Raw genomic sequence first — 22155 nt, forward strand, 5'->3', positions numbered from 1 at the left:
GCCCGCCGCCGCCATGCCGGGCGCCGCGGCCGCTTCCGGCGGGGGCAGGAAGGGCCGGGGCGGCTCCGGGGAGGATCCCGAGCGCCTGCGCCGCGGACGGTGGCGGAAGGCTGCGGGAGGCGGCCGCGGCGGCGGTGCCGGGCGGGGCGGGGGTCGCGGCGCGGGCCGGGGCAGCAGGTGAGACCCTCAGCGCGGCGCGGGCTCGGGGCGGCGGCGCTGCCCGGCTCAGGGCGGGCCCGCCGAGGGAGGGCCGGGGTTTGTCAGCGGCGGCCGGGCCGCCCCCAAGCCGTGGCATCGTACATTGGTGAGGGCTGAAGAGACCGTACAGATCATCCGGCTCCAGCGCGCCCGCCGTGGGCAGCGGGGTCTCCCACTAGAGCAGGTGGTTCTAAGCCCCGTCCGGCCGGGCTTTGAGCGCTGCCGGGGTTGGGGCGTCCACAACCTTCCTGGGCAGCCTGTGCCAGTGCATCACCCCCTCCCACCCCGGTAAAGAACTTCTTCCTTGTGCCTCACCTAAACTGTTTCGCTTTGTACTCGTTATTCCTTGTCCTATCACTGCAGTTCCTGCTGGAGGGTTCCAGCTTCCCTGTTTTCCCCCTTCAGATATTAGGAGGTGCTAGGAGGCCTCCAAACAACCTTCTCTTCTTCAGGCTGAACTGCCCCAACTTTCTGGCCTGTCTTCATCAAGGAGGTTCTCCAGCCCTCTTACCAACTCCACGGCCTCCTCTGGATTTGCTCCAATTTGCAATTTGTCATTTGCAATGCAATTTGTCATTGTTTGTGCTCAGGTTTTGTCACTTCAGCATTGCAGCCCTGGCCTGCGTCGCATTATTTTATTCGTACCCCATATTGTGTGCAAAATCAAAGACATCTTTTGAAATTCTTTCTTTAGCAAGATGCTGCCAACCACACTGGTTAATTCTGGGAGCCAGGGCAATGGTGTTCTGAGCCCCAGAGATGCTGCGAGGCACACGGCCGGAGCAAAACGCTACAAGTACCTCCGCAGGCTCCTCCACTTCCGACAGATGGACTTCGAGTTTGCCCTTTGGCAGATGCTTTACCTGTTCACTTCACCACAGAGGGTTTACAGGAACTTTCACTACAGAAAACAGACAAAGGACCAGTGGGCGAGAGATGATCCTGCTTTCCTCGTGCTGCTCAGTATCTGGCTCTGCGGTGAGTGCGGGAGAACAGAGAGCATAAGGAAGAGGGAGCGAAAGTTTAGGGATGAACGTTTATTTTCCTTCTAGTAACACACACACAAAAAGGACCAATCTGTATGGGTGATCTTTTAATCAAAGTAGAACAGAAGAAAACGGCCTAGCCTTTTTGAAGTTAAGGTGGGAAGAAGAAATCAGAGTAGGCGTAAGTGGTACTCAGTAGTCTTGAATTGATCTCTCCATTGCAACTCATCTTCTGTTGCATTTTAAACTGCACAGTTCACTGTAACATTACAGACAGCAAGAAAACCCTGTGCCACACGGCAGTGATTTTGTTAAAAATACTGAGCATTTGGTTTATCTGAATATTATGGATAAAACACTGTTTTTACCATAAATGCTCTGTATATTGCAGAATTAAGCTATAAAAAAAGTGGCTAATATAAATAACTGAACTGCAAATTCAGTATTGTCTCAGTTGCCTTCTGTTAAATAGTATATTGTTGTTTGTAATATAAAAACTCTTCACTGAAATAGAATTACACATGTGGTTTGGGTTAACAAGGAGCTTTTATGAAACAAAGAACGTTCTATTGTAGCATTGTCTGAATTTTTTTAAAAAATAATTTGGGTGGACCATTGCAATTAGACCCAAGTACAGATGAGTGTTCATATTATGAATAAATTGCATTATATATTGTTTTTGGTGGAAAAAAACCTAAGCTGTTGGAGTGAAAATCTTGGGGGGGGGGGGGTGGGAAATAAAAAGGAAACTGGAGATTTCATAACAAAATACTTAAAAAACCCCCATCAGTTTAAGATTTTATGCTTTGTTTCCCAGCTGACTTTAATGATTTTTCTCTGCTTTCAGTGTCTACTGTAGGATTTGGATTTGTGTTGGACATGGGCTTTTTTGAAACAATAAAACTGCTACTTTGGGTTGTATTCATAGACTGCGTAGGCGTTGGGCTCCTGATTGCAACTCTGATGTGGTAAGTAGTGATTTCTGAAGCCAAGTTCAGTGTTGCTGTTCAGACACAGAGTCCTCTGCTGTTTGTGAGACACTTGGTTCTTTGTTTGGGGTAAACTTACACTCAAGTGTTGACTATAGGGTTTATGCTGTTTTAGTAACTGTTTCAAAATGATACTTTAAAAAAGAATACATCTCTTTTTTTACTATTTCCTACAAAGTTAAATGGTCAGAAGGCTGCGCTATGATGAACATTCCAGCTTTTTTTCTTTCTTCCTGGTTAGTGTTCAGCAGTAATGCCAAACAAAAACAAACAATGATGATTAAAAAAAAAAACGACTGTTCAATCAAAATAACGAACGAAGGAGTCAAGTTGTGTAAACCTGAGGATGATTCTGTTTAAGCAATATGCACTTGGCCTGTGCTTCTTGCTGAAGACTGTAGCTAGGACCATGACAGCTACAGCTGTTCTGCCTTGTGCTTGGCACCTTTTTGCTTTGTTGGTAGATGCTGCCGGTTTTATCCTCTACTGTCCATAGACTTGGAGAAGTAGAGAGGCAGGAGCAGGTCATTTTACAATCCAGGCCTCATCAGCACCATAGATGTGTCCTGCAGCAGTGAGGGAACCATGGAATGATGGGAAGCCACTGTTTCTGTGCTGCAGCAAGGGGAGGGCACCAAAGAAACAATTTTTATTTTACAAGGAACTTAAGAAAGCAAGAGCATTTAGGAGTTCTTAGGGATGGAGCTGACATCTTGAAGTGATGATGACTGGAAAAGGGACAAATCCTGACAGTGGCCTCAGGAACTCCTGCTTGTAATTGCAAAATTGAGAATGAAGTACATAAAAGAAACATAGCTGATAGATGAAAGGTCCACCTGACCTATGCTGCTGTCTGGGACAGCAGCCCATAAATTGCTTGGAGAAAAGCTTGTAGTAATGCTGCCTGCCCCTACCCTCCAGGCAACTTGTACTTCAGGATGCAGTCTCTTAAGGCAGGAAGACTTCAGCGTCTGCTGGTTTTTGTCTGTCTTTTAGTCAGCTTCCTGCAGGCCTCAATACTAGTCACCTGGCTTGAGTTTGGTTCAAGTCCCTTCTTCCACTGCAGGCTCACCTTTTTTTCCAAAAGCTCCCCCCATTCCTAATGAATCTAAACTCCTTCTTGCCTCACCTCTCCTCACCTTGCACCCAGGCTTTGCCTCTTTGCAACCCCACCCTTGGCACAGAGTGAGTCAGAGGAAGCTTCCATGAAAACTCTGGTCTCTTATTTCTGAGCATGTATTGACTTCTTGTTCCTCTTCTAAATGGGATAAATGTTTTGATGTCAGCAGAGCTTAAGCTGAAGGAAAGAGCCTTGGGGGTCATTCAGTAACCTGCAATACCAGGCAGTGCACATTGCATTTGCACATTTCTTCAGCACTAATGGGCATGTGTTATGAGCACTCTCCTGCCCTCCGCCTGTCCTTGCAGTGCCTCAGTTCTGTAGAGATGAAATAAACCATCTCTGTGTGAGGTTGTGCTGATCCTTTATGAGCACTTCACTGAAGTCATCTCCCTGTGTGTACAGAGAGAAGTGGCAGCCTGTGACTGCACTGATAAATTGTACCACTGATCTCCTCTTTGTAAAGAAGTTTTGTTTCTGTATTACCCACAGGGTATTTCAGCTGCCTGTAGCATGCAAGGGCTGTGATGGTAGTTTTAACAAAACCATTTTAACAGTAGTCTGGTCTGCATGATTCTCGCATGTTTTTATTCCCAGATAGCAGAAACTTTCTGGTGGAGAATAAGGATCACATATGACTTACTACATCAAACCTATGTTTTGTTTATAGATTCAGATTAACAGCAGTCTCAAATATCTTTTCATGTAGGTTCATTTCAAATAAGTACTTAGTGAAGCAGCAGAACAGAGATTATGATGTGGAGTGGGGATATGCCTTTGATGTACATCTGAATGCTTTCTACCCTCTTCTAGTCATCCTGCATTTTATCCAGCTGTTCTTCATCAACTGTAAGTAGAATACTTTGAGCTCTCTGCTTCACAATGGTGCTCTGTCAAAACAGCTGAGAGCAGTTCTCTCTTGCAGATGTCATCATATCTGATTCTGTCATTGGCTACTTTGTTGGGAATACGTTATGGCTGATTGCAATTGGCTATTACATCTACGTGACATTCCTAGGATACAGTGGTGAGTAACATCAACTTCTTTTGTATTTGTTTGACTAAAAAGAAGAGCATGTTTTCAGGCTATTAATCTTAGCATATTATTTGTAAAGCAGAGGCTTAGCTGCATGTTGAAGTAATTCTTTGGTTGTGGTAAATGAAGTTTGATGGAAATGTACCAGTCCATGTTTTCAGCTGGGTGGACATCTTAACCAAAGAATTTGTATTCTCCACCTCACCAAGTTCCCTTCTTGTATTAGACCTGGAGCACCACAGCTTCATTTTCTTGTTCCTCTGTAAATTCACTTGAAGATGTTTGCATTAGATAAAAATCCTGTAATGAGTTTTAGTTTTAGGTAAAACAGTTCCCCAAGGCATTTTGAGATAACTGTGGGGCTAGCAGGGCAGAGATGTCTGAGGAAGACAGCAGAGCAGAACTACTTTTTATTGCTGCCTTGCCCCAAGGCTACTCTACCTCAAGCACCCTTTTTAAAGAGCACTACTTTATACTTGCTTCAATATTGCTTCTGTTTCAGCATTGCCCTTTTTGAAGAACACAGCTATTCTTTTGTATCCATTTGCACTTCTCATCATGCTCTATTTGATCTCATTAGCATGTGGATGGAACTTCACCAAGATGCTTTGTTCCTTTTATAAATACAGAGTGAAATAAAACTAGGACTTCATGTATCTAATGTTTATTTTGTTTCTACCTTAGCCATTTTGACAGTAAAGAAAAAATTAAGAACATTTTGTAAATGGTTGTAAATTTCTCTTTATTGTAGATAATTGTGTAAAAAAGTTTGAAGTGTCCTTTTTTATTAAAATATTTACAACAGTAAACATGTTAGCAATTTTGTTCAAATACTTTCGCAGTACATTCCTAAAAACAAGTTACTTGTACATTTCTGTAGCTTAAATTTAACTGCAACAAGTCTATGTAGCATAACTCTTACTGCAGATACTTTGCACATACTGGCATAAGCTCTACATTAGGAGGGGTTTAAGTGACACCAAAAAGCAGTTTTCTTGAAGAGTAATATTGGAATACCTTGCCTTGGGACCTTGTGTGAAAGTACAGGTCTTAATAGTGTTGCAATGGTAAAGCAACAACGGTCTCTAGACACAGATCTGTCCTCTCCTTGTATGAAAGACTGTGAGAACAGATTTACTTCAGTGACTACTTCAAATATACATGGACAGCTCTGGCACACAGAAGAAACAGTGATGAAAGGCACAATTAACATGACCCATATCAGGTTTCCAAAGATAGCAGCAAGTTTTAAACCCAATCTCTAACAGTCCAGTGGGTATTACTACGTCCACCATTCTAAGTGGCAGGTCAATGAACATGGAAGGAAAGTACAAGTTGGTTTGGCTACAGGGGTGGATTCATGGCAATGCCTGCAGCTGTGAAGTCCACAAGGCAAAAGTATAAACTGACCATCACCAACAATACCTTTATGGAAAGTGAAGATGACAGCTTTCCAGTGTTCAGCATGAAACATGAGCACTAGGATTCAGTTTCCAAAACAACACAAGAGTAAACTGGTTACAGTAAGACAATTTCAATACTAGAATTTGATCTCTAAGGAAAAAGTATAATTTATCTTAAAATACCAAATATGCTGGCAGTGCATCTTACAGTACTGTGTGTTTCAGCCACTGTTAAGGCTTGAAGAGATTCATGTTTCCCTCTCAGCAGATGCTGAGCAACGTTCTCCTTTAAACAAGGAAAGCACTGAACTACTGACCCATGGAAGGTGAAGGATTCCAGTCAGGATCTGCTCCCTCTCTGGCTAATAGCACAAGCTCCCGTCCTGCAGGCAGCTGCAGCCTAACTGTACACCTTTTCCCTAATAGGAATCCTGGCATTGCTGATCATCCACTTCAGTCCAACAGTAAAAATACTCGGTATTTAGTGCCCTGTGCTGCGATAGCATTGAAGTAGTCAGGGCATGTGTACCTTCCCTTTAGAGATATAAACGTTTTTCCCCTTGAAAGAAGGCTTCATCATTCTCAAAATTAAGCTACTTTACCTCCCAGCAGTTCACTGTAGACAGCAGAACTTTGCAAAACCCTTTAGAGACCACTAAGGTCAGAAAGGTGATGCTCAAGGACTAATTCACCAGGTCTCCATGAGCTGTTTTACATGATGTTTTACATGAGCAATCAATGCTAGCCTGAAAACACCAGTTGCTTAGTAGCTTTCAGCCTTATGCTGGTGATTGTAAAGATGATTTAAAAACACAAGGACTTTATTTTTTTCCCTTTCTAGCTAGAGTTACTTGTTCTAGCTTTTTCAGAATACATCCTTCCTAGTAAGAACAAACATAAAACCTTGGGTTCATGTATTTTAGGGGAGCAAGGTTTGAGAAGATTTCATTTTTCTTCTCCCCCACAAGACTAAAATAATACTTTCCAAGTTGGAGGCAAACTACAAATTACTATGATACTTCATCTGGAGCAAGTACTTCCAACAAAAGACAGAGATTACTGAAATTATAATATATCTGGGGAAAAGAAAAAAGAAGGAAACTGTTACACAGTTCCCAAATTTTTCCAAAGACTAATCACACTTCAGCTCATTCATGGAATTGTGTTTCACACAGGCAAAGTATAAATTGCTTTGCTCTAAAGTGACTCAAGGTGTTCAAAAACTGCTTTGAAACAGCTAGATAAGCAGTGATACGACAGAAGACTCCAGTCTTTTCTTGGTCCATGAATCACATCTATCTGAATTTTTCTAAGCCGTCTTTAAGTACAGAAAAAAATGAATATATCGATAGGAATTTCTTCCATCAATGAAAACACACGGTTGAGATGCCTGCAAAAGCTCAAAGCCTTATACAGTGCTTTAGAAACACTCTAATTATCACATCCTGTTCACATTATTTACAAAGTTTTCAGTAGGATGGCCCACTGAATGAGCAAAGCAAGATTATACTGACAGTCTTGTGTTTCCTTGGTCCCAAGCAATCCTGCTCAGAAAAGCAAATGTTCACATCAGCCAGTCTGTCTGGCATCCAGTATAAGTCCATTTGCCCAGATAATGAAGGTTTCCGGCTATGCCTTTCGTTTCACGAAAGTTTGCTTTTCTGAAGCTTTAACAGCATCAGAAGGTGCTAACAGGAGCAGGGTTTTTTTTAAACACTTTCCATTATTGGTTAACAATCTTAAGATTCAGCAGCCTTGAGGGGATTTTTAAGATCACAAAAAAATAACTTGAAATTGAATACCTGCAGGAAAAAACTCTTTCAAAACAGGTAATAGGTTTAAGATGTTGTTTAAGATCTCTTATGGTAATATTGTCCCTTCCAATGGAGATGTGCAGGAGCCATTGGCCCACTGGTGTAGACCCAATCACAAAGGCTACCCAAGCTAAAGGCTGATGAGCCAAACAGCCCAGGTGTTCTTAGTTCACCATTCTTCCAGGAAGAAGACTTGCACCACTTTAGCCTGACTTGGAGATTGGAATTTAAAGGTACAAAGCCCAAAATAGCTGTCTGCAGAAATAATCTACCTGATTACACCAGCTCTGAATTTACCTGGACCTATGAAACAGAATTTGTATTAATGTGGCACATTTATCTAGAGAGCCTGTAAGTTCAGGAACATTGAAAGTATTGAAGCAGCCCAGAGTATTTTCAACTCCTACTACTATAAAGTAATAAAAATGCATCAGTCATTAGAAGATGACCCACATTTTACTAGTTTCATTTGTTGTCTTGGATAAATTTCTTCCCAACATTTTTAAAAACTAAATATACTACTATCCAGTCTTGCAATCAATGTGGTAGGGGTTGTATGTATTTAAATCGATTAGCAGTGATTCATCTTAACTACTGTGAAAGGTCAGGAACAGGGATGCTTTGAGAATAAGCACACAGCTTTCTTACACAAATGGTACCAGTAAACTTCCGGACTTATGGAAAAGGTCACTGTCAGCAAAACTAATTATATTAAGAAACTGCAATATCTAAAGTATTTCTGCAGTCTGGATTGTAATAAATAACCCTGGTTTAAATAACTTGCATCATTCATTCACAGACACAGCTGAGAAGAAAACCTAAATACTTTCTCAGACCTTTGCTAGCCGATGTGTGATAAAAAGCTGTTGCACGTTGGTAATTTGATGGCAGGGCATTATACAGGAAACAAACGGGGCTGTAGCACCACAATAAGCTAGAGACACACAGGATTCAGACCCCAAGTCACCCACATTCCTAAATCCAAGAATAATCCTAATTTAGGTGACCAGTGCTTAGCTTATGCCCTCAATGTCTACGGGCAACACAAGCTTTCCAAGTAAGATTTTATTTACGCCATCTGATGCAATCAGAAAAAGTAAACAAGGTCCACTTGGTAACTTATTTTTCTTGATTTTACACCAGTCAGCCTAAACAGAAGGTCTTACCTCTGTGTACAATTCTTGTCTTCCTTGTGTCCCCAGACAACATAGCTAAACCAAAACGACAACAGTCTGTAGAAGTAGTTAAGTTCTTCAACTTGAATATTGCTGAACTGTCAGAGCTATGGCACAATTCTCCAGGCAACAAGGCAGAAGAGAAGACATGTTGACACTATAACCCAGTGGTGAGGGTGTGATGGAGAGGCAGGTTCAGGTTCCTGCTCTTAGAAACATCATGAAAGAGAGGCCAAATCTATCAGCCGAACTTTAACGGGGAAGTACAAATTCAAGACCCCTGCTCTAGATCAGGGGACCTGCAACAGGTTTTGTGCATCTGTGCCCTGATCAAAAAGACAATAAAGGTAATTTCCAACATAAATGATTCTATGATTCTGTGTTGGGGGTAGCAGAGCATGGGTTTTTCTACAGGGAAAGCTGGCCAGCTTTTGAGATGTTAGTTCCAGGAGGCTGGTTCACAGCACAACTGAGATTACCCAAGCTAGCATGGGTGCCTCCCTCCAGTGTCAATCAGGCACTTCATTCCTATACAGGGGAGAAAATCCTGCCTCTCTTTCTCTCGGCCATTCCTGACTAACTGAATTTTTCCCATGCCTGAGTCCTTACACAAAAGCAGCTAAGCAGAAGGACTCCTAAGAAAAGCAGCAGCATTAGTACTGCAACAGTTCCACTCTGATGTAATCCAGATTACATTCTGTTCCTGACCGAATTTCTGATTCATTTAAGATCACTGTTGTTTCCTTTGAAATGAAAAGGCAGGGTACTAACTTGAGGCCAAATTCAGTTCCTACTATAAAGTTAGGGCGAGTTACCATACTGACCCATAAAGGAGTCAGACTAAGACCTTGTTCTTAAACAAAGGAAGAAAATAAACTGTAACTACTCACTAATGTATCCAAAATAAACACTTCAATAACAGAACTTTTTAAAAGGAGACCTCTGTAAATCAAATGTATCTACTGTTCATTCTTTTGATAAAAGGTAACCTCTTGTCACTCCAAAGCAAAGTTGGAGAATGATTTTCTTCAGTACAGAAAATGAATTTGTTCAGCCTAGGAAATGTTTACAAATATTTTTAGAAAGAACTGGTTTGGAGTAAAAAAAATTATTCTAAAATGCAATGGATTCAATCTAAAATCACTGCAGATTTAGTACATAATATGAAACAAGACATTTCAACATGCTTTTTATGTGGCTACAAACTGTACATAGTGGAATTTCATAGCCCCAAAGAAGAATGCTCTTCAGAACTCTGTTTATGCCTCTGAACATCATTCAGATTCTGTGTATAAAACTACGTAATTTAGAAACTTAATCTTGTTTTTTTTAAACATGGCAGTATATTTGAAATATGGTATTAATTTATGTTTGTATCTCCAAAGAAAAATGTAGAAAGATAACTTAAACTAGAGAATTCATAAAAAAACTATATCAATTTAAAATTTTACTGCATAAAAATATGTACTTTTCAAATCATTTTAATAAATTAAATATCCCTAGCATTTTTAATATATATCCCTGACAGTCTATAAAAGAGGGTTCTTGTTATAGAAAATAAATGGAACTCCGAAAGTACCCCCTTCATAAAACTTATTTAACAATAATTATATTTCTTTTTCTTCAAGGAATGTAACAATATGTACAACTCTGTATTACTATACTATCAAAATAGTACAGGTTAAGCTTAGCAGGGTTCTGCAACCATAAGATGGTAAAGTCACATTACAGTGGAGGACAACTTGGGCCTCGGACAAACGTTATCAGTGTGGAGCATCAGTTTCTGGATGGATCAGATAAGAAGGGGTAAATACAATCTTCTCATCTACAGTAGATTTCACAAGAGGTAGAGTTCAAGTGAAAAAGAATGACATTTGGAATAAGGTGCATGCTCAGTATTTTCAATTTGTGACTTGCTAAAGATGTTGGACTTCATAAGAAGAATTTTCAATGATTCTTTCTTTTTCCTCGTAAGCAGATTTCCATGATCAGTTTGTAATCTTTTTAATATGAATCTGAAATAGAGAATCAGAAAAAATAAGTCATGGCTCAGTGTATTACATTTCTCAGTAATAAAAGGTAACTACTTTTAGTGTTAGCCAAAAGTCTGAGGTTCAAAATAAAATTAAGAAATCTCCCATTCACTGGTTATGTTTTTCAATGTTTTACTATCTCTTACCTCATTCAGAATTGCCCAAACAGCTGAATTTTGTATCACTGAAAGCCGAAATGATGAAATAGGATTTAGGCTGGGGTCAACTGTTCCTTCAGCTACACCATTTTCAAACTTTCCTGCAAAAGTACATACTCAATTAAGACCTACCCAACAAAATTAAGTACAAAATCCAGAAAATGTATCTGCAGTATCACAATTCACAGCATCATTGTGACAGAATCACAGTGAAACTAGTATCGTTTCCAAAATAAAAGGCAGTGAGTGATTTTGACATCAGATTCAGTTTTGCAGCAATGAACAATATGGGGCACGTCATCAGCACACACCTATCTGAACAGGATTACACATAAGAATAAAAGCTTTGAAACTGTCTAAAGGCATTAACACCTCAAACACAGTCAAGGTTTTGGCACAGGTATTCATTTAATATCACAGAACTAATATGATGCCTTTGGCTTATGTGTTTTAAAATAGAATGAAGGACAAGGGATATCATTCATGCATAACATATTCCTATTTAAAGTATCTTCAATTATATTAGGATGAGTAAGAATTCAATTTGAAAGCCCAGTTAGACTTTACAGTTAAACCGTAGACAACTGTAATTTATTATGACAAAAAAAGTGCTTCCACTAGAACAGGATTGCCCAAACTATGTCCAGCAACTAATTAAAATCCATGTGTAAAATTTCTCTTCCTTGACAACATGTATCCAGGCACCTTCCCCAGCAGCCACTTGGCTGTTGAAATGCAAATCTCATCCTATGATGAGACAGCTGATTGTCTGTAGGGTGGGTTCAAATCCAGGCCAAGCATACAACTCACACCAAAGCACTTGTGCAGTCAAAGGACAGAGGAGGTGATTTTACAAAACCTGGAAATGCCTCTATTATTAATCTAGGTGATCAGTCCTGGCAGAAAAGTTGGATGTAGCTGCACAACAACTAAGTAAGCTGCACTACAATTAAATAAAGCCTGCAGGGTCATGTACCCAAAAACAAATCATAAAAACTCAGATATAGGTTTGGGTTTGTTTTAATAAAGATGTCTTTAAGAGTTGCAATAGTAAGAACACACAGTTTTTTTCTACTGTTACATACCTATCCTGAAGTAACCATCCTCTAAGCGTTTGTCTTTGGTTTCTTTGCTTAATACCAGTTCTTCACTCTAGAACAACAAAGCATAAATAAGATAATTTATTTTGACATATGACTTTGCCAGAGAAAGACAATTGTGTCTGCACTCTTCTTATATATTCACCATGCACTTTTTCCAAGTAGTTAAGAACAAGCCTGGAATATAGTTATTTACAGCTTTAGACAAGAAAAAAAAAAAAAAAAAAAAAAAAAAAAAAAAGAGAGAGCAGGAGCAGAGGAGCAGCAGTGTTCCAGAGTTGAACAATACTTGGCTTCAAAGGAGAAAAATCAGGTACTCTAAGTGCCCCATGAAACTCATATGGCAATTGCCAGGTGAACAGAATACTTAACACATACTGGCTGGCATACTCTGTAGGAGACAAGCTAAGGCAGGACCTTCCTTCTTTTTCTGTGGCTTAACAAGAGCTTTCTCTCTTGGACAAACGAAAACTTACAGCTTACTTTTTGATCTAAGACTTGAGATGAGAAGATGAGATGGAAAGCCAACAGACCAGCGAGGGAAGCGCCACAATTATCAGTGCCTCACTATATGGATGGGGATCAGTAAGGTTTTTTAAATAAGCACAAAAAACAATAATTGTAGAGCAGAGCTTAAAAAAAAGCTTGAAAATTACAACCATGATCCTATACTGAAAGATCCACTCTAAGAATTTCCCAGGAATTAATTAAAAATGCTTGGTGAAATGGAATTTTTTTTTTTAATTCCTATTTTGAAGTAAGGCTGCTGAAAAAGTGGTGGGAATGTTTTTGGTTATTTATTTGAGGGGCAGGTATTTTGGTTTTCTTTGTGGGTGGTGATGTTTGGGGCGGTATTTTGTTATAGATTGTCTTGAGGGTTTTTTAGTATGCTGCTTGAATCCCAGACAAATCCAGTCTGGGGGTAGTCTGGTTTCTAAGGGTTGTTTTCTGTTTCTCTGAATTCTACTTAAGGAAGATCAGGATTAAAATACTTGAATGAGTTCTAGCTCTACTGAAGTCCAGAGTGGAGAAACATGGGCCTCAGGAGCTGCTGTCCTCTGCTGACAATATTTTACTGACAATATTTTCTGCTGACACCAGTGGCTTAGGAACAGACCAGATGCAGAATTTCCTGTTTATCTTTTCCACATATTGCATCAATAGCAATTGAACCTCTGTCCCATTACTTCCTTAAAGGATGCTCCAGTGAGGGACATTCCACAGCTGAGTAAAGCCAAAAAAGAGATGTCTGATGCACATTTTTGCTCATTATTTTGTGCATTCTTGTATCTTGGGCTTAGATGAATTGAGGGCTGTTTTTGTGGTTGAATGTATTTGCACAAGTGTTGAGAAACAAACCCCCCAGATTTTATGATGTAATATCCCACATAATATGTTGTATATGTTGAATAGTTAGAATCAAACTAACAATTTTCTTTTTAAGGATGGGAATAATAAGGATTTCCTATTTTTGCCTGCTCCAAGGAAGGCAGACAGGGAAAATGGGGATATGAACTTCTCCATGACTACTTACTTCATAACAATAGATAAAAAGAAAGTTTTAAAAAAAGAAGATTCAACATATGGCAATTTCGGCATAGATTTCAGGATTCCTACACTAGGTATACAGGGGAACACAGACATACTTTGCCATTTTAACACTAAATAAAATAAACTTTTCTGAAGTAGTATCTAATCCTCTCAGTCTTATGTGATATGAATAGTTAACCGTAATATCTAGTTGAAGAAAAAGAACCCATACTATCTGACTTTAAACAAGAATATACTTTAGATAGTGTAGTACTCTCCTATGGTAAAAGTGGCTGATTTATGGGGAAAAAAAATCAGAAATTGGGAGAAAAGTACACATTCTGTTTAAGAATCTATATATTGTGGTATCTAGTGGGTTTGGATGTGTGTCAATCCCTGAACTAAGACTTTTTTACTAAGTCAAACAGCAGATTGACATAGGTTCCCCCTTTCCCAAAATACACAAGAGAGGGAAGACTGTTTGGTTTTTTGTTTTAAATAGTAGCACTGAACTGGAAGAAAATGATCTTGTTCACCTCAAAATTACCAACAGCACTTGTAGCAGACTGTACCCTGAATGAATATCTGAAAAGCTACAATAGTCTTCTGTGAATATACCCAATTAAAAAAAGGAAAAGTATGAGAACATCATAACATCATCATACAGTTAAAAGAAGCATTTATGTCTCCTCACCCTTTTAAAAAATTCAATAAACAGACTTAGCTTTTATCCTGTAACGGAGACGACACAAATCAAAAAATTCATACCTGAAAAGGCAAAACTTCTACAGTCGTGTTTAGAAGTATGTCTCCTGGATGCTCTGGATTGCCACTGTGAAACAAGTATCTATAAAAGAAAAGGAAAAACAAAGACAGTCTACATACATCAGTCAGAATCAGCTGTGTTACTGTCTTACATGTTAATTGTCACATACAGATGTTACAAGGATAAACACCATTTTTATACTGGGCCTACACCAGCTGGGGCTAAGATGGTTTCCCATGTCCTCTAATTGGAAGGGGTCAAGTTTTTCAGTTGCTCAAGAATAGTTGGGCAATATTTTACAGAGGAAGGGAGTTTGCATCATCTGCTCTTGCCAGACTGCATTACACAAAGCTGTAGTCATTACTGCCTGGCACACACTGGTCTCATCTCCAGAAGCAGGAGCCCTGGCTTCCTTCAGCCTCTCCCCAGCACACATCACCTTCTCCCTGTGCCCACAGGATGAACTCTGCAGATCCATTCTGAAACAGTTCTGGGAACTTAGCCAAGTCAATATTTTGCCAGGTGAGTGTTCCCCAAGTCCATCTCTCCACCATGGTTCATTGCAAAAATCTCATTGATGATTGTGCCAGGAATTCCTAACCCATATCCACACCCTTCATGTTACCTGAGTTCAAACTTCTATTCCAAGGACAGATTTAAGAAAAAAATCCTTCAAAAAACCCCAAACCATAAAAGCCTGTTTTTGACATGTATACACACATAAAAAGGACTTTTTAAAACCTGTACAAAGTCCCAATTACTCTCACTCAGTTGTGCAATTCATTTTTATTAATAAACAGAATAAATATTTTTGAAACGTTATCTAAACCATCCCTATCAGTCACTGAAGTGTTCAAATTCTAGCTGCCTACTCTGAACAGCTTTGACAGTATTGCACATGTGTAGATCATGTTACAAAAGAGACAGTTTAATTCCTCTTTCTTTATATATAACAGGAACTTCATGTTATTCTGAATATATATTATGTAAACCAGTATTAATATTTTTTACCACTAGGTGGAATCAATGCTTGAAAATTGTTCACTATTGCCATTTTTTCCTAGTGGACTAAATTACTGTCATAAACTAATTAGATCCTACACCTACTCAGATGCCACTTTTAGGAAGACTATTTTATTATGTTTAAATGAATATGTAAAAATCTATCAACACATTTCAAACCTTTCTTCAATTGGAAGTATGATTAACAGTAAGATGGTACTTACTGTTAGTTTCTCTTTGACATTAAATATGTCACCAGCCAGAGACAAAATTAGTTCAGAAATTATCACTTGATTAAAATTAAAAACATTAGCTCAATTTGCAATTTATTAAGGCGCAGTTAGAAATGTAGATTTCAGCTTGTCTTTATCCAATATATCTGAGGCCAGGTAGAATACCTGCCATTAATCTATACTCCATAGCTACAAGAAGAGTAGAAGAAAACAGTGCTCTGACCCTGACTCAGAAGTGTCTGTGACCCCAAAATGATGGAAGCATTTTAAGAAAATGCACACACACATAAAATATTTCTTTTATCAAGGCTCAGAAAAGGACCAACACCTCACATTGTGATACAAGAAAGCCACCCTGATTTCTGTTGCACTGGTTTCAGCAGAACTGCACAATTGTACTAGAAAACAGAACTGAGGCTAAATAAGCCTCACTACTGTGTTTCAAGAAAAATCATTTCCACACTGTACTTTAATGTAAAGGTTAGTTAATTCCAAAGTATAAAAGCTACCTAAAGCATCCACAGTTCTTACAAAACAAATCTTGTGACTTTTTCTAGACATTAATGACACCCAAAATACCCCAAAATTATTTTTTCTAGGCCTTCATTGTACATCTCAGTAGTAAGCAAAACGAAACTCTCAAGAAAACTGAATGGAAAACTTAAAGTACATTCTGCTGTTTTTTTATCTAATAGATCAAACTAGCCATTCCTTAGTCTGTTAGATATCTTAAGGAGTTCTGGCCATTTTTTCCCCTTGAAAATACTGAGAATTCTAAGGAGACTTAATTTAAAATGGAAGTAATCAAACACTCGCCATCTAAGGTATTCCCAGCAAATGCTCCACCCAAACCACAGACATGCTGCTTTTCCTTAGCACTTGGTTCTGAGAAGACACACCTAAAAATCCACAAAGAAACTCCCTGTGATCTGGCATCACTGTGCTCTCAATGAACAGGAATTGGCTTTGGAGGTTTGGATGGGTTTTTGGGGGCAGCAGTAGCAGTGAGGGCTTTGTTTATCCATGAGGGGTTGTCATTTATTTATTTGGGTTTGTTTGCTTGTTTTTAAAAACAACCCTGCAAGCACACAACCACAGCCAACCATTTCTCCTACTGTGCTATCAGCTTTGAGACTGAGATGCAGCTTCCTCCCCTCAGCAGTTGTCACTCCATTAGAGCAGTGTACTCCCGAGCTGGCACAGTGCCAGAGCAATTTACAGCAGTAATTAATCAAACCCGATTTCCATGTAATCAAACCTGCTATTTTAGTATATTTTCTATAACTATCTGTTAATCCATATGCACACACAAATGTACCACATGCACATGTCACATTTTAAATTATGTTTAGAAAGGAAAGATATTTTTATATCTGAGCCTTGCTTCAACACTTGACAGATAACACCTACTTAGACATTAAAAGTTACACAGATTGAAAACAGAAGCTTCAATACACATACAGTCAATCCGTATCTGTGATAAATATTTTGTTTAGAACTAAAATTTACCAATTAGAAAACTTTATTTGAAATAAATTTGAATTTCTGAACAGACATATTCTCCAGCTCCTACAGTAAGTGTCATTAGCTATTCTTTTGTAAAACTTGCTTTTCTGATGGGCGTTTTTCCAATGGAGATTATTTGGAAATGGGTTGAGAGAGTAAAACTCATTTTGAAACTAAGGTCAGTTAAACCTCCCATTCAAAAATACTTGAAATGGTTTTTAAGGAACCTGTCTTTACCTCCCCAAACCTTTTAGATTTGCACTCTCTATATATGCCAAGACCTTTATTACAAACTTGCTGTTATGCTAAATATTTAACCGGACAAGAGAGTATTATGGGTTTCTTCCTCCCAGGTGGAGGGAAGACCCTTATATCCCCTAACTAATGAACTGATTAATTTATCTGATATTTCTTAAGTAAAACAGACATTTCTAGAAACCACAGAGACATTTGCAGGACATTTAAGGTCCTCATTAAATCACTAATGTAGAGTAATCCAGCTGATAGCCATAGGATTACAAGGTTGCTTCCTTTTATTTAATTCCTGTAGTAAGTAGTAAGTAGTAAGAAGTCTGGCCCAGTCCTTTTTTCTTCCAAGGGAAACACTGTTTTATAAGGGACTGAATGACCTAAATGTCTTTTCCAACCTAAATGATTCTATGAGTCTAAGGTTTTCAGACTATGATATGTATTTCTCAATACAGATACTGAAGGAGGACCTGGGAATAGCTTTGCTTTCAATTGCTAAATTATTTTGACACCTGTCATGGGATTTACACATGACAGTCCATGTAAACAGTAAAAACACGTGCTTCTTTCCCTAATCATTTAAGATTTCCTTGTCTACCAGCTGCTTAAACCTAACACCTTCTGAACCATTCCTTCAAATAAAAATTCTGAAAGCAATGGATCTCTAAATATAGTGATCCCAACCAAACACAAATTCACCTGAAGTTTAAAAACCAAACACTACTATTGCCTTATAGAACATTATTTCACTACTTTCTTAATTACAAAATACAAACATGAGCACAATTGAACATTTTTGATCAAAGGCACCAGAGAAAAGCACCTCTAACTTCTCTAACTTACAATTGCTAAGTATACTACTAATGTATCTGAATCAAAGAGAACCTTTTCTGCTGGCAGTGTCTTTTTGAAGCATCACAAGTCAAAGATAATCACCATCTACTCTAGATAGTCAAACCTCCTCTCTACCAGAAATAATTAAAGGTATGAACTCACTTACATACATTCTGCTCATGACCTCAATGTGGTATGAGAGTGAGAGGAGGCTAAGTATTAATATTTCACGTAGCATTAAAAAAATACACAAAATTTCAAGAGTACTGAAGGTTTAAAAACAAACTGAAAAAAACCCTCACCAATCATCAAACTAAATGGAGCAAAGTTGCAAAGAAAACTTCTGTTTTCATACTTAGTGACTTCAGTATTTACCCAGTCTGAGGGGTTGAGTTGCTGCCATGAAGCTAGATATACATATAAAATCAAGACAAATAGAGGGGGAAAAACCCCCCAGCCAATAAACTGAAACAAATATTCACACACATCTTCACACAGAGAGGGAGGGGATGGCAGAAGTGTGATTATAATTTGTACACTGACGAAAGATACCACTAGTTTGCCAATGAATTTAACTACTAGGGTACTTTAAAAGCCCACACTCAGGTTCAGAACCCCTCCAATAATGAGCACCCAGAAATATTCTCACCTATTGTAAAATTCCCCAGAGGATGGATAAAGTATTATTACTATTCTGAACTGCTGAGTTTAATATTCTTTTAATAGATAATGTTTTTCATCACCTGTGCTTTAAAAAAAAAAAAAACAAAAAACAACAAACCCCAAAAAACTCCCACAACAACAACAAAAAAACCCCAAACAAAACCCAAATCAACCATGCATGCCTCTACCCATTTCCTTTCTTGCTTATAAAGGGATGTATCTCTCTTCTTTCTCTCATATCCAAGCATATTTAGGCCCCAAAATCTCTTATTCTCTCTATTACCCAATTTGATTTTTTTAGGTGTTAAAATATCTTTTATATTTTATTTAAATAAAGTGCTAATAATTTTTTCACCTATAGAAAGTATTCTAATTATGTGTTCTAATTAAAATAGAACTGAATATGCAACAATTTTATTAGCAAATTATAGCAGTTTACAAAAGGAAACAGTATACAAAAAGACTTTGAACATCACAATTCACATCCACTGTCAATATATCTGGGTTTTTTCTTGAAGGAAACAAATTATCTCACCTGATACTAAATATGATTCTAAGAATGTAAGAAAACAGTGGCCTTTGTGCTCTGCAAACATCAGGAATCAAATCCTTTCCTTCATATATCCTCCTTAGGTCTCTTTTTAGCAATCTGATGTATTTTAGTATATCCCATTTTCAGAAAAGGAAAATAGGTAGGAAGGCAGAAAGGAAATGTTTCCTTCCACGTTTGAACAAATTATCCATAGCAACATGCAGCCTTAGACTTTTTAATTCTGCACAACATGAATTTCTGTAAAAGCAATATTCAGTCAGCAATTTTTTGGCTCTCTACAGATGTCATCATCCACTGCAAGAGTCATTATTCATCAATTCTTTCCAGCATTTTTGATCACTGGATGCAAATGTAGTAAAAAGAAAACTAATCTACCTCCTTTGTGTCACTTTCCCAGAATCCTAATTAGGAAGTGTTATTCTACTGTCACTGGAAACCAGTATTAACCAGGCACTATTTCCTCATGAAAAACACAAACAAAAGATGAATAATTTCTTTTCCTTCTCTCAAGCTCCATTTATTCTCCTATTTTTCATGCCTCTTACTAAGTCATTTGAAAAAATTGCTTATACTTCCAAAAAAAGTGCAATTCCTCCAGTCTTTATATATATGCATCTGCCAAGTACTCACAATAGGTAAGCAATGTAGTGGAAGCTTTTGTTATATATATATATAACACCACAAAGAAAGAAGAAATCCCCTGGCCTCCCCAAACAACACAAACCAAATAATACCTCCAGCCTATTACCTTCTATGCAAAATTCCTGGTATTTCACCTTCTCTGACAAAATGAGCCCATCTAAGTGTCTTTATCTAAATTGGGCTGCATGGTTGAGAGCTGCAAGGGTTCAATTCCCCATTTTCACAGAAGTGTTGACCCAGGGCACCTAATGGAGTGAACTTTCTCATGTTCGTCAATGGGCCACAAAGTAGCTTGACTGAAAAAGTGATGGAAGGATTTTGGGGAGTGGTCTCAGTCTGTTTTAACCATCATATGCCTAAGAAATTAATTCTCTCACACCACCTCAAAACTCAATCTGAATCTTTTAGTCAGATTACCTGTACCATTTCCTAACCCTCTTTACTTGTGCAGTATGTGTAGAAGGTATTTAGCTGTGTAAGAAAATCTCATTCTCTGGTCTACTCTTCTACTGTTGCCCAGACAGCACTATGATATCCACTTTCTAAAGCTGCACTGTCTCTCTAGAGTGGGCTCACAGCAACTGTAATAAAAAAGCCTGATGTTAAATTAATTTTTAATTTTTTTTATTTTGAAAGTGGTATGGGATTTTTTTCTATTTCATGGAAATAGAAAAAATAGGGTTTGTTCATTTGCATTTTTTGCTGGGGGTGATTGATTGTTCTTTTACAAGGTTATTTCTCCTGAATTTTTAATCTGGTGAGATGCAGAAAGGCTTTGCTGGTGTTTTGAATTTAGTATGTATGTGTGTATATATGTGGGTGTATGCACATAAACATTCTTTACCCATCCAGCTTGGCTTGGGAAGCACAAATAACTCCCTTCAGTTTTCTTATACACAGGCATTTGCCACCATTTGAGATTGCACTTGGGTATGTGATCTCATTGCAGGCTGGAAAGATGCAATGACAACATCTCAGAGACTCCAGTCCTTCTGGAAATCACGTGAAGCATTTTAGAGTATCTCAAGTGGCATTAGACATCTAACATTTTGGCAGCAGCATTTAAGCCTCCAAGATTTCTGACTAAGAACTATAAATCCAGGAACACTGCCAAGTACACAAATCTTGGATATTAGTACCATTAAGGAAGAAGCAGCATGTCCTTGGCTTAGGCAGCTCTTTTCTTCTGTCTCTGATCCATACTTTGAGGGTTTTTTTCCCTTTTCATATGAAGTCCTTGCCTCATTGTTATGGGCAGAATTCCATGCCCAGAGCAAACGGCATCAGTGTCTGGGAGCCTGCGTGCCAAATCCCTGCTGTCAGTGCATCCATTTGAGGATGTTCTACTCATTAGTACAGAAGCTTATGCAAACAGAGAAACCAAAGTCCTCAAATTCTCTTTTATGGACACTAAAAATAATATCCAACCCAAAATGTACTGACAAACACTGAAGCATTAAAAATAATACACTCAGATTTTCAAATATTTCCTATCAGCTGACATGACCATTACAAGCTTCATAAAATGGTGTTACACTTTAATAGCATAGATCTTTAGAATCAAAATTAAAGATTACTTCTAAATTATACACTATGAGTATGCACTTACATAGTTCTTGAGCTAAAACTGCCCATAAAATGTTTAATGTATTGGGCTGAAGGGGGAGTTCTACACTGAACAGTGATTATGAACAAAGAACAGCTTATACATCAGGCAAGTCACTACTGTACTCATCTAAAACCAAAACAATTTTGCATGTCTGTAAGGTTTGAGTGATTGTTTGCAAAAGCAACAGCAAATGATGAGGGAGTTCCATTTCCAGTTTTGGAAAGCTGTTAGGAAGGTTGTTTGGTTTGTTTTTTTTTTTTCCCCTGTTGTACTGCATTTGACCTCTCTAGCCACAGGAGGACTTGCATCCCATAGGATGGATAATTAGTTACATTTTGGATACATACAGGACTGACTGTTATGATACTTCTTTGGTAACTTTTTTGTACTTAAAAAAATGACTTTGTATTTCATGCTAGAGAACCTGTTTTTAAAGCTGCCTTTATTTTCCTTTACAAAACATCACACACCCATCTGTCACTTTTTATGCAGGTATTTTTAAGCACTGTCACAATAATTTCAAAGGAGACAAAATAATGTATATGTTTAGTTACCA

The 22155-nt window shown here is 38.4% G+C and overlaps 2 protein-coding genes across 10 annotated transcripts in view; one reads left to right on the forward strand and one right to left on the reverse strand.

The window, feature by feature from the left end:
• Nucleotides 1-13: 13 nt before the first annotated feature.
• The window catches only part of UNC50 (unc-50 inner nuclear membrane RNA binding protein), a 29256-nt gene continuing 7114 nt past the window's right edge, over nucleotides 14-22155 (forward strand). Inside the window, exons 1-6 of one of the 7 annotated variants that reach the window (XR_010742977.1) lie at nucleotides 14-177; nucleotides 893-1176; nucleotides 2032-2152; nucleotides 4003-4142; nucleotides 4219-4320; nucleotides 14767-14830. Coding sequence is in view for 6 of the 7 variants with exons in the window: in XM_066313617.1 (XP_066169714.1) it covers nucleotides 14-177; nucleotides 893-1176; nucleotides 2032-2152; nucleotides 4003-4142; nucleotides 4219-4320; nucleotides 4832-4968 (948 nt within the window). In the remaining variant the exon portion in view is untranslated. Of the gene's footprint in view, nucleotides 178-892; nucleotides 1177-2031; nucleotides 2153-4002; nucleotides 4143-4218; nucleotides 4321-4831; nucleotides 5139-12490; nucleotides 12744-14044; nucleotides 14281-14766; nucleotides 14831-22155 lie in introns of those variants that run through there. The other 6 variants (XM_066313619.1, XM_066313620.1, XM_066313621.1 and 3 more) reach the window with 6 other exon arrangements.
• MGAT4A (alpha-1,3-mannosyl-glycoprotein 4-beta-N-acetylglucosaminyltransferase A) overlaps nucleotides 5046-22155 on the reverse strand; it is a 78767-nt gene continuing 61657 nt past the window's right edge. For all 3 annotated transcript variants that reach the window (XM_066313613.1, XM_066313614.1, XM_066313615.1), the window contains 4 exons: nucleotides 14311-14389; nucleotides 11998-12064; nucleotides 10901-11013; nucleotides 5046-10736 (listed from right to left, as the gene is read on the reverse strand). In XM_066313613.1, the coding sequence (XP_066169710.1) occupies nucleotides 10710-10736; nucleotides 10901-11013; nucleotides 11998-12064; nucleotides 14311-14389 (286 nt within the window). In that variant the 3' untranslated portion in view covers nucleotides 5046-10709. The remainder of the gene's footprint in view (nucleotides 10737-10900; nucleotides 11014-11997; nucleotides 12065-14310; nucleotides 14390-22155) is intronic.

Source organism: Sylvia atricapilla, chromosome 2 (assembly GCF_009819655.1).
Source record: "Sylvia atricapilla isolate bSylAtr1 chromosome 2, bSylAtr1.pri, whole genome shotgun sequence".
NCBI classification, from domain to species: domain Eukaryota; kingdom Metazoa; phylum Chordata; class Aves; order Passeriformes; family Sylviidae; genus Sylvia; species Sylvia atricapilla.